The sequence below is a fragment of the Typopeltis vanoorti genome, chromosome 20, assembly GCF_054136105.1.
Source record: "Typopeltis vanoorti isolate ZY-2024b chromosome 20, IOZ_Tvanoo_1.0, whole genome shotgun sequence".
In the NCBI taxonomy this organism is placed as follows: Eukaryota; Metazoa; Arthropoda; class Arachnida; order Uropygi; family Thelyphonidae; genus Typopeltis; species Typopeltis vanoorti.
Window position 1 is genome coordinate 90,575,640 of NC_143568.1, and position 12,315 is coordinate 90,587,954.

Sequence of the window (12,315 nt, forward strand, 5' to 3'; positions counted from 1 at the left end):
CAAACCTTGTAGTGCTCAAATATTAGAATCCTCAAGATCCACCATGACCAGTGGCTTGAAGAGGCATCTGGAGAGAATGTTGTCTCCAAGACCAGTGAGTATTATTCCAGGGAAACTAGAGTTGTCAGGATAGATGGAAGCACAAGTGGTGGTCCCTTGTGGCAATAGACACTTGGGAGATGGGGGGGGGGGACATATGATGTTATGCAGAGTCAAATGGAGTCTGGAGGAATAATGAAAGATATAGAAATACTGACAATGCACTAATGTTTCTGAATACAAATCCTAGGAGTATCAGTAATAAAGGAGATGGACTAGTAGCATTAATAGCCTCAGCTGGTCACAAGATTATTAAGATCAGTGAAACCTGCATGAATGAAGATGATATACTGACAGAAATAGAAGGGTACAGTGTATTTCAGCAGAATAGGAAGAGCAAACATGGTGATGGAGTATTACTTATGATAAGAGATGACTTGCGTCCTCTCAGAGTGGAGGATTTGGAGGGAGATAGCAATAATGGATTTACGAGTATATGATGTGAGGTGGGCATAACAGAATATTTAAAGAGATGTTGCTAATAGGCCAGGGAATACAGAGTTTGAGAGCAAGAAATGGATAGGCAATTCAGTTTGGCAAGTGCAAAATGGGGTGCTTAAGAGTCAAAGCTGTATAACTGAGAGGAGACCTCCACATAGTCTTTAAAGGAATGCAGAGAACCAACCAGGGCTTCTGACCAAATGTCCAATCCTCAACTTCTCGTGGTGCACTCTGTTGGGTTTCTATCTGGACACTGAACGAACAAGGATGGGTTGGCAATTTGGGATTTAGTCGAGCAAATTGTATTCTTCTTGGCTTAAACCAATATACAAAATGATGGTACAACATGATAAAATTTCATGCTGGCTGAGGCATCGCCCAGTTAAACAAGGCCCCCATTGTTTTCACCAGGGAACCAGGACGAACAGCGAAAAGTCAGCTACTGAAACAAATCTGAAAGCACTCCCCAACTCAACATCACTGGAGTTAAAGATCAGTACTATCAACATAAGAAGCCTGAATGGCAAAGAAATGGAGCTAGCTGAAGAATTAGATAAGTACCAGATCGACATAATAGGGGTTACTGAAACAAAAAAGACAAAAACTGGTGAGAACTTTCTGAGCAATAAATACAAAATGTTATACTCAGGAAATGACAATCAAGGAAAAGAAGGAGTAGCCATAGCATTCAACACAAAATATGAGGCTTATCTTCTTGAATGGCAGGCAGTCTCAAGTAGAGTGATGTGGGCTAATATCAGAATGGGGAATTGGACAACGAGACTTAATTGTGCCTATGGTCCCACAGAAGGTTCTACTAAGGTAGAAGTGGAGGAATTTTTTGATGCTTTAGAAAAAGCAACTGATACAATGAAAAAGGAAAAGTTGGTCCTTGTTGGGGATCTAAATAGCAGAGTAGGAAATGACTATCAGACATACCAAAAATATTTTGGGAAAATTTGGAGAAAAGAGCAAAGCTAATGATAATGGCAAATATCTGTTGGATTTCTGTTCAGGATATGGACTGGTTATTACTAACACCATGTTCCAACATAAAAATGTGCACAAATTCACATGGAGAGAAGAGGCAAGGAATAATAAAAGTCCCAATGACTATGCTATTGTTGATAGTGATGTTTTCTCCCTGGTGCAGGACACCAGATTGTACAGAGGATTTGAAATTGGAAGCGATTACTATTTAGTCTTGAGCAGGATAACATTGAATTTCATATTGAAAAGAATAACAAGTAAGAAAGTTTTAAAGCGAATAAAAGTTGAGCAGCTCTCAGATGTGAACTGTAGACTAAAATACACAAAGATTATTGAAGAAAAAATGAAAGAGTTTGAGAACAGGAATCAAACCTGGGAGATTCAGTGGCAAGCCTTGAAGAAAACCCTGATTGATTCAGCCAGAGAGGCATGTGATAAGATAGTCTGCAAGGATAGAAAAATCAGAACTCCATGGTGGACACAGAAAGTTAAAGGGGCAGTGAAGGAAAAGAAAAAAGCATATCAAAAGTTCCTGGCAAATAAGTCAGCTTGTGCTCTTAGAGAATATAGAGACAAATGTAAGAAAGCAAAACACTATTAAAAACTTGCTAACAAACGTCATGCAAGGACTTTGGCAAGAACATAGAAAATAAATATTAAAAAGGTGGTAAGATATTCTGGAAGTTGTTGAAGAAGCTTAGAAATGGAGGAAAGAGTGCTGTAAAAGGAGTTAGAGGTGATAAAGGTTGCATGAAAAACGGGAGAAGAAGATATAAGATATATAGATAGAAGAAAAATTGGAGAAGAAGATATCCTTGAAGTATGGAGTAATTACTTCGAAAAATTGCTAAATGAAACAAGCAGTGATAGCACAGTGGTAAAAAACACTCAACAGACATACAGTCAGGAATACATATCTATACTTGAAATAGAAAAAGCCATGAAAGGCTTGAAATGTGGAAAGGCAGCAGAACTAGATGATATTCGACCAGAAATACTGAAGTGTGGTGGTATAAAAGTCTTACAGTGGCTACACTGCATAGTTCAGAAAGCCTGGACAGAGGGAAGAATTCCTGATGATTGGAGTAGAGCTCTAATAGTACCCATATATATAAAAAGGGAAATAAAACTCAATGTGAGAATTACAGAGGTATTTCCCTACTGAATGTTCCTGGCAAGATCTATGCAAGTATACTTTAGAAACGGTTGAGAAGAATTGTGGAAGAAAAGCTTGGTGAAGAACAAGCTGAATTAAGGCCAAATAGAGGCTGTCAGGATCAGATCTTCACTTTACGACAAATAGTCGAGAAAGCATGAGAAATATAACAAAGATCTGTATTTAAGTTTCGTTCATCTGGAAAAGGCATATCACAAGGTGCCAAGAGAGAAGCTATTCAATACGCTACAGTTATATGGTGTCAATTTGGGCATTATATCAAGCAATACTTAGTCTTTATTTGAGTTGTAAGTCAGCAGTTAGAATTGAAGGTAGTACAGGAAGATGGTTTAATGTTAAATCTGGTGTGAGACAAGGATGTACATTATCCCCTCTGTTATTCATCATCTATATGGATCACATTATGAAGGAAAGTGGTATTAAACATGAAATCAGAATTGGAGAGGTTAATGTCAGCACTTTGCTTTATGCAGACGATGTTATACTCCTAAATAAATCCGCTACAAGTTTGCAAGATTCCCTGACTAAATTGAATAACTGTTGTAATAGATATGGTACGATGGTCAGCATTAAAAAGAGAAAGATAGTGAAAATAGGTAGAATTGTTGAAAATGTCAACTGTGTTGTGAACGGGGAACCTGTGGAACAAGTAAAACATTTCAGCTACTTAGGCATGATTTTTAGTGAAGATGGTTAATTAAATATAGAAATAGACAACAGAATCAACAAAGTTGGTATGGTAGGAAGTCAAGTGAATAAATTCATATGGAATAAGAGAGAAATTAGTTGTTTTACTTCTGACCCAACTCTCAGATCCATGAATTTTAACTTATGGATCTGAGAGCTGGGTCAGAAGTAAAACATCTTGACCAAAGACTAGAGACCACAGATATGAGAGTCCTGAGAAAGATTAGAGGTGTGAACAGATGGCATCAATGGCAATATCATATTAAAAACGAGGATATTAGGAAAGAACTTGACATTGTCAGCATTCAGGAATGTATTAGCAGAGCTAATCTTAGGTTTTATGGTCACTTAAACAGAATGGGCGAGGAAAGATTAGCCAAACAAGTATTCTCTGCAGGTTGGCAGGAAAACGACCCAGAAGAAGACCAAGATATAGGTGGATTGATACAGTACAAAGTGCCTTAGAAGACAGAAATATAAGATCTGATAATATTGGAGTCTTGACAAGTAACAGACTGATTTGGAGGAAAATTGTAGATAGGAAGTTAGTAATGATGATGAAGTGAAAAATGAGTGATCATTAGGGAAGATTTTAACTATGACAGTGTAAATTGGGAAGAGGAAACAGCTTGTAGTGGTAGTAAGGGAATGGAATTTCTGGAATTCTTGAGGGACAAATGCCCAAGGCTCCAGAGGAGCTGACTGGAACTGAAATGTCATCCCTGTCTATGCTTGGAAAGAGTGACTATGTAGTCTTGACTTAAGGGTTGAGTAAATATGCATAAATTATAGGTGACTATAATTTCACAGGCAAATAACTATAAAAATCTTAGAAATCAGCTTGGGGCAGTTCCATGGATGGAATGGTAAGATCACTGGTGCATGGGAACTAGTAAAGAAATGTTTATTAGCAACAGTGGCAAGCTGTACACCACAAGTGAAAAAGAGAACAAGATTTGATCATAGGCCAGGGAATACAGAATTTGAGAGCAAGAAATGGATAGGCAATTCAGTTTGGTAAGCGCAAAACAAATGATCATTAGGTGCCAAATGGATGACTAATGATATCAAGTGGGAAATGTAGATGAAAAGGAGGTTATGAAAAAAGTATAAGGAGAGGAATGGAAAGCAGTTGCATGAGGAATGTAAGACTTAGGCCAGGAAAATGACTAGTATGGTAAGAAAAGCAAAACTTGAATATGAGAAGAGGTTGGACCTGAGATCCATGGAAAATCCTTCCTTGGATCTCAGGTCATAAAGTTATAAACAGTTTAAAAATCACAGTGAAAAAACATCAAAACACAAAGAGATGTAGCAAGTAATGACAACGTAAACCAACAGTTTGGTGAAAACAATTTGTGTTTTTTGAATCAGTTGATTCACAGCAGAGTCATGTCAAAAAAGTCATCATATGATTGAATGCAGCGTCATTTAAATAGGCACTAGTCATAACTGAAAAGCATCATATGAGGTTATCATAAATCAAAGCATTTTAATGGTAACAAAAGATTCCGATGCACAAGTCATTTGAGAATGCAGGATTTTGTGAATGAAGTGGAATGGAATGCACTGTCATCAGCAAAGCAATAAATAAGATTGGATGCGAGTGATAGAAGATGTATAAGCAGAAGGGCGTAGGTGAAAGCACAGAGCCCTATGGTATTCCAGTATTGATGAAACAATATGAGGAGAGGAAACCCTCGACCATGGCATGAAAACAACAACTAGAGAGGAATCTGGCAAAAATCTACTCAGAAGGGGTAGGGAAAAACCCATAAGATGGTCTAACCTTCAGTCCATCCATAGTATAACTAATGTTCTATATCCTTTTGTGGAGAGTATTTTCATAAAATAATAATAATTGACCAAATAAGTACCAGAAGCACCTCTTCTATGGTGAAATATCTGGTTTCACATAGGCATATAACCATTTTGCATGCATTATATTCCTGTGTTCCCCATCCTGGTGTTAAGTACTTCTCCCATCATTATCACAGCTGCAGATATATATATATATATATATATATATATGTGTATATATATATATGTGTGTGTGTGTGTCTCTCTCTTTTTTCCTAAGCTCTTTTTTATATCCATTTTGGTTATAAGCCTACCCTCATCCTCATTTGTTTCTATCTTTCTCTGCTGACAGCTTACAAATGCCAATGTTCTCCAATCATCTCCACTAGATCATCTCTCTATCATCTCTCTCTGGTAATCTAGTCATTTGTCTTCCTCCATATGGATGTCACTGAGTGATGGTCTTTGTTCATCTATCACTTTTCATCTGTGCAATACATCCTGTCCATCTCCATTTGAATTTTAAAATCTCTTCCCCTATCCAAAACTTTTTTTTTCTTTTCTTATATCTTCATTCTTTATTTTGTCTTGCAAGTCATGATAAAAAAAAAAATTTGTTTAGCATGACTCTCTCCATTCTGCACTCAGTTTTTCTCGTTCTATCCAGTATTTGTATGGTTATTGGCCATGATTCTAATCTGTATGTCATAACTGAGATGATGCACTGGTTAAATTTTATTTAACCAAGGTTTTTTCAGTTTGCAAAAAAACCATCCAAGCTTAGTTGAAATCTTCTTTTTATTTCTTTGTAAATGCTTCTTTTTCCTAATGTAAAAGCTCTTGAAAGATATGCATATTCTTGTAATTGCTCTATTTTGTTATTATCTATAATTATTTGTTATTCTGTTATCTAGTTTCCTTTGATATTTGTCGCTGTTTTAGCTTTATGTATAATCCTACTTTATTTGATTGTATTTAATACATTCATCATTTCTTCTAGTTCTCTTTTGTTGTTTGCTATTACTACAAATAGCATAAATGTATCATAAATTATTTAGTTTTTTTTTACCATCAATATTATTAACCCCTTTGGCACTGCGATCTAGTTTACTCAGAACACATGCATTATTAATAATTTGGATGAAATAGTATCTCTTTTAGCATGCTCCTTTATTTATTTGGAACGGGCTGCTGTGTTTATATATAAAGATACTAGCCTTTGTTTTTTCATATATTATCTTTATTAGATGTATAAAATTTTGCTTACTCCATGTTTCTTCATTGTTATTGGGTTTGCTTGTTTTTCTACAACTACTGAAGATTTTTTTTTTAATAATGTATAAAACCAGGTAAGTTGTATTCTCTGCATTATCTCTTAGCTCATTCAATTTATCATTTTATTTTCTATTTTCATTTTATCTCCTTTCAATTTTTTTCTGATTGTTTTTTTATTTCTGTAAAATCTACTGTATTTCTTTTTCCTTCTCCAATTAGTTGCCTTCTTTTCTCTAACAGATTTTTTGTTTTCGCTGAGAAGTTTTTATGTCTAACATTTTCATCTTTTGCAATCTTATGTGCATTTTCTATAATGAGTAGATTAAAATTTTCCTGCATATTATCTGTTGTTAATTTCCTGCTAACTATTCTGTGATCAATTCCCATTTGATTGATGAATGAAATATCTTTAAATATGTGAGATGATTAAATATAATCTATTTCACTTTTTGCCATTTGGACTAATTCATGTCTATTTTTGGACTATGAGAGATTGTCCAAAATCCATTTTTGGACCTTGAGAGATTGTTTTAAAATGTCTTCACAGGATTCAACTAGTTCCTCATCATAAAATTTAACATCATATTCCTCTTTCGTTTCATTTTCCTATGCCCTTTTTTCCTATACACGTTTTGAGCACATTTTTATTTTTTTCCCAGTCATGAATTAAAGTCTCTCAAAACTATTGTGTAGGCTGCAGGATACTGCTATATTGTATTAGACACTGTTATAAAATTCTTCTACTTCTTCATCTACATAACTTCTGGTTGGAGCATATATTTGTATTATTTTAGTGGTTTCTGTTCTGATGTTTGCACTACGATATATGCTATCCAATCTGATATTCCTGTGTATTTAGTAACCTTGTTTGCTTTATTTTTGTTTATAAGGAAACCTACTCCTCTCTGCTTGATACCATCTGGTCTTTTCCAGTAAATTACATTTCTTGATTTTAGCATTATACATTCTACTGATTTTCTTTTCACTTCACTTAATCCTATTATATCCATTTCATTTTGCTTATTTCATATTCTAGTTCTTCTACCTTTTTATTATCTGCTAATGTTCTCACATTGTATGTAGCAATAATGAAGTTTTGTTTTCTTCCTTGCTTTTATTTTGTTTTGGAGTAACATTTCCATTCCAACAGCTCTGTTTCTCTGGGTTCTTAGTTTTCTAGACATTGTAAGGCCCAGCAATTCCAGATGCTCTGGACTCATTCTTGTATGTAGAGTATTCACTATGTTAATGGGGGAAGATATGTCTTTTCTTCCATGATGATGAATTGGCTTGGGTGAGAACTGGTAGTAGCCTATCTAACTAGAACTCTGGCACACTATCATTGTTATTATCACCCTTGCCATCCAAAAGGATAGGTAACCTGTCTCTGTTCCTACTCAGTCTACATTCCTCTACCTGAGAATATGTCCAAGTGACCAAATAAGTAAGCTCTATAGTTAGTTATCTCCATCACAAAGGGTAGCAGATGCTGTTGAAAAAATGTACCTCTGGAGTGCCACTGCACATAGTCATTATCCCTCTTAGTCTGGTACCTTAGTATCAATTTAGTCAGCTTGGAAGGTGTTGATAGTAGAATACAGTACAACCAGCATAGTTCAAATACATGCAAGCTCCTTCACCTTGTCAAGGTGAGAATTCCAGTGAAAAGGGATGGATATATAGCAAAGAGAAACCTTTGTTTGAAATTCATGTATTCAATAATGGGTTTGAAGTTCAGAACTTCCTTTAACTGCTGATGTACTTATTTTTTGATCATGTTGTCACACAAATATAGTCCCTTTGTTTTAGTCATGATAACAGAGGATGATATTTCTTTACACAAGTGTCTATGCTGTCTGTGCATGCAGAGAAATTATCTACTTTGGATATAACAAGATCATCATGGGAGATTACAACTGGGACAATCTCTCATGGTTTGGTTTAAGTTCAGATAGATCATTTATGATAATAAGAATGTACATTTCTGAGGGTTCAACTTTAACCTTATATTCTTCCAGCATACTGAGATAACAGCTATGTTGTCACTATGCATAAATATCCACAGAGTGGTATAAGTCTAATTGCATGAAGTCTGGATTCCATAATCATGAATTCCAGAGTCCAAATTGAATAAAAAAAACTTTTTCATATCTGCCAAGGTCATAGCTTTTTTGATGGTAGTCATTTACAGATCAAAAAATATTTCCAAAAACTATTTCATTCCTGTGAATTGTTCCATTATGTTTATGTTCTTTATTCACTGGGGTGGATAAACATATTCTTTCATAATTTGATTAAAATTCATATGGTACACATAATATGAGACATAAAATCCACACTGACAATACTACAATACATCATTGTTCTATTATGGTAGCCGGCCTGGTTGGCCGAGTGGTTAGCGTATCTGCTCTCCAGCCAAGGCTGTGGGTTTGAATCCCGGCATGGGCATGGATGTTTGTGACTGTCCTACAAACTTTGTGTGGAAAGGGAATCTGCGATCCTACCACTTATTCTAGCAGAAGATATCATTGCCAAAACCATATAAGGTACAGCAGTGAATTTTTTTTTTTTTCCCTATTATGGTACTGTCAGTAATTTCTGTTAAAATAACATGAACATTTCATTCGTGGGAAGAGAAAGAAATAGATTAAAGAGAAAATCCCAAATTTGTTTTATCAGTTGGTTACAGATATGTAGAAACTTCAAAGAAAATATACTGAAATAAAAGTTGATTTTAATTACAGTGAAAGGTACTTACCAATGGCATAGGGAGTTTGATGCGTGGAACAAAATTTGAATAGCTAATATGCTTAGTTGAAGAATAAAAACTGAAATAAGAATAAAGAAACAAGCTGGAAATTAATTTTTTTTTAAAAAAAGCAGCTTTGGATATTTATGTGAATCCTAAATTTATGCAGCAATTTTTTATGTTGCAGTTTTCCCCACGAAATTTAATAAATATATGATATTCATTGCTGAAAAACACAAAAATATTCTAAATGCCAAAAATATTGTACAAATAAAAAAAAAAAAAAAAAAAAATATATATATATATATATATAATGAAATGTCTCACTTATTGCTAAGTACATATAATTTATTTTGCAAAAATAAACAATTTGCCACTTAAGTCTTTTCGCCTTTATGAGAGAGAGAGAGAGAATGTGTGTGTGTGTGTGTGTGTGTGTGTGTGTGTGTGTGTGTGTGTGTGTGTGTTTTATCCTTTAACTAGCACCTGGATGGGGAAGGTCCCTTAACCATAGTTTTCATAATAACCATAATCCACACTCTCTTAATTTGTCCTCTTCAGATCCCAGTGACTGGATCAGAGCACAAGAATTCAGATGTGGCCTGAACAGAGTTTATATGGAGTCACCACTCATTTATCAATACTGGTCAAAGTTGTATTGAGTACTGCAGCAATTCTCTGGGTTACCTTCACTAGCTTCACAATATGTCCCCTAAACTTCAAATTTTTAATGACTATCACTCCAAGATCCCTTCCCTCCTCTACTTCTAGTATAGATCCACCAATAGAGTATGTGACCTTCCATCACCAAATCCCAAATTTCAAGAACCTTTATCCATCTGTCCAGCTTACTTAAATTCTCTTCTCATGTGGACAGGCAGTATTACTAATAACCATTTTAAATTTAATAATTGCAACTCTTCAAGAAAATGTAAATAAACTTCTTTCTCAATCCTCACCTGCACCCTAGCTCAGTCAGTATAGATGAAGCCCTTTGGTCGGAAAGATCTATGTTTGATTCCTGTCCATGATGTGAGGAACTATATCTGGTCTCTTTTGACTAAAGGTGAGTTAGCTGGTCTCATACAGACATAGGTTTTTTTTCACCTGGAAACTTGGATTTTTTGTCCCTCAGCACAGGCAAATTGGCCCATGAATACTAACAGCCCAGCGATATGCCTGATTAAGGAATATACTAGATTTATTTAGGAACATAACATTATCTGCATAAATTAAAGACCTGCTTGGATATCTCCAATTTCAATATCTGATTTATTGCCACTTTCTTTCATAATGTGATCCACAGAAATTATTATTATGTAACGCCTCCAGGGAGTCCAAAGACTCGTTGAGGGAGGGAGGGCACCTACTCTACAACTCTCTTTCTCCACCACTCAATCCACCAACTACAATGAACTGTAACTACTACCATCATCATCTACACCAATGCCATCTACTGCCCATCATCACCATTAGCATTTTCACAGACAATCACAAACATCCATGTCCACGGCAGGATTTGAACCCACAGCCCTTTGGCTAGACAGCAGATATACTGACCACTCGGCCGACCAGGCCGGCATTATTATTATTATTATTACTATTAAGAGAAACTTCCAGAGAGTCAAGGACTCATCAAGGGAAGTCACATACCACATGCACCAGCTATCATACTTGTTCCTCAATTCATGCACACTATTTGCACATACAAGCAACGTCCAATGGCAATCCATTCCAATCATGCACCACTCATGCACCATTCCAATCATGCACCATCTAAATTTTTCTCTCATAGAGAAAAATTTAGATCCCACCCCTTTCTTGATAGAATTCATTCCCAGCTTCCAGGATTCCCTCTCATCCTTTCCCCACCCTCCAGGAAACGAAAAATTCCATCAACTAAAAACCTGTATGACCCTTTCAAAAATTGTAAACTCAATCATATCACCCCTCTTTCTCCCGTTTGCTAGTGTCTGAAGTCTATAAATTCTCAGTCAGTCTTCATAATCAGTCTTCAGAGCACAAGCTGACTTACTTGGAAGGCACTTTTAATATTCTTTTTAAATGCGCGGAAAGGCTTATGTGTTCATAGCACGTTATTTATTTTCACAGTATTGATGAAAACATAGGATGATAAGTTAATAAATATTATTTTCTTATCATTCTGTGTTGTCATCAATACCATGAAAATAAATAATACTCTTTCTTCATTTTCTTGACTGCCTTCTTAACTTCCTGAGTCTACCATAGATTTTTCTGTCCTTGCACACAACCTCACCACGTGCCTCCTTGAAGAAAACACTGAACCAGTGTTTTCTTCAAGGTTTGCGACCAAATCTCTATGGTTTGTTCTTGTTTTCAAACTCTAATTTTTTCTTGAACAATGTTTGTGTATTTTAGTCTACAGCTCACATCTGAAAGCTGTCCAACTTTAATTCATTTTAAACTTTCTTATACACTCATTTTTCAACATGAAATTCAATTTTATCCTACTCAAAACAAAATGGTAATCATGTCCAATTTGAAATCCTCTCTCTACTCTTGTGTCTTGAACCAGTGGAAAAACATCCCTATCAACAATAACATTGTTGAGAGAATCTCATTATGTCTCGCATATTCTTTTCATGTGAATTTGTGCAAATTGCTCTTTTCTCCAAATTTTCCCAAAACATTTTTACATGTCTGGTAATCATTTTCCCTCTACTGTTTAAATTTCCACCAAGGACCAACTTTTCCTTTTTTTGTTTTGTTAGTCGCCTTCTCTAGCGTCTCAAAAAATTCCTCCAATTCTTCCTTAATAGAACCTTCTGTGGGACCATAAGTGCAAATAAGTCTATGTCCAGTTTTCCATTCATATTTGGCCACATCACTCTACTTGATGTTGCCTGTCATTCAAGAAGATTATTCTTGTATTTAGCGTTGAATACCAGAGCTTCTCCTTTTCCTTGATCATTATTACCCACATATAAGATCTTATATTTGTTGCATAGAAAGATCTCACCCGTAAAAAATTTAAATTTTATACCTTATATTTAAAGTATAAAGTTTGAATTATCCATGTTTTTCAATTATTTGGGCATCCTCCCCACCTCCT

At 35.3% G+C, this 12,315-nt stretch overlaps 1 protein-coding gene across 4 annotated transcripts in view; it reads right to left on the reverse strand.

Moving 5' to 3' along the window:
- The window catches only part of Iml1 (GATOR complex protein Iml1), a 414,032-nt gene that overhangs the window by 296,010 nt on the left and 105,707 nt on the right, over positions 1-12,315 (reverse strand). For all 4 annotated transcript variants that reach the window (XM_090410642.1, XM_090410643.1, XM_090410644.1 and 1 more), the window contains exon 13: positions 9,231-9,300. In XM_090410642.1, the coding sequence (XP_090266768.1) occupies positions 9,231-9,300 (70 nt within the window). The remainder of the gene's footprint in view (positions 1-9,230; positions 9,301-12,315) is intronic.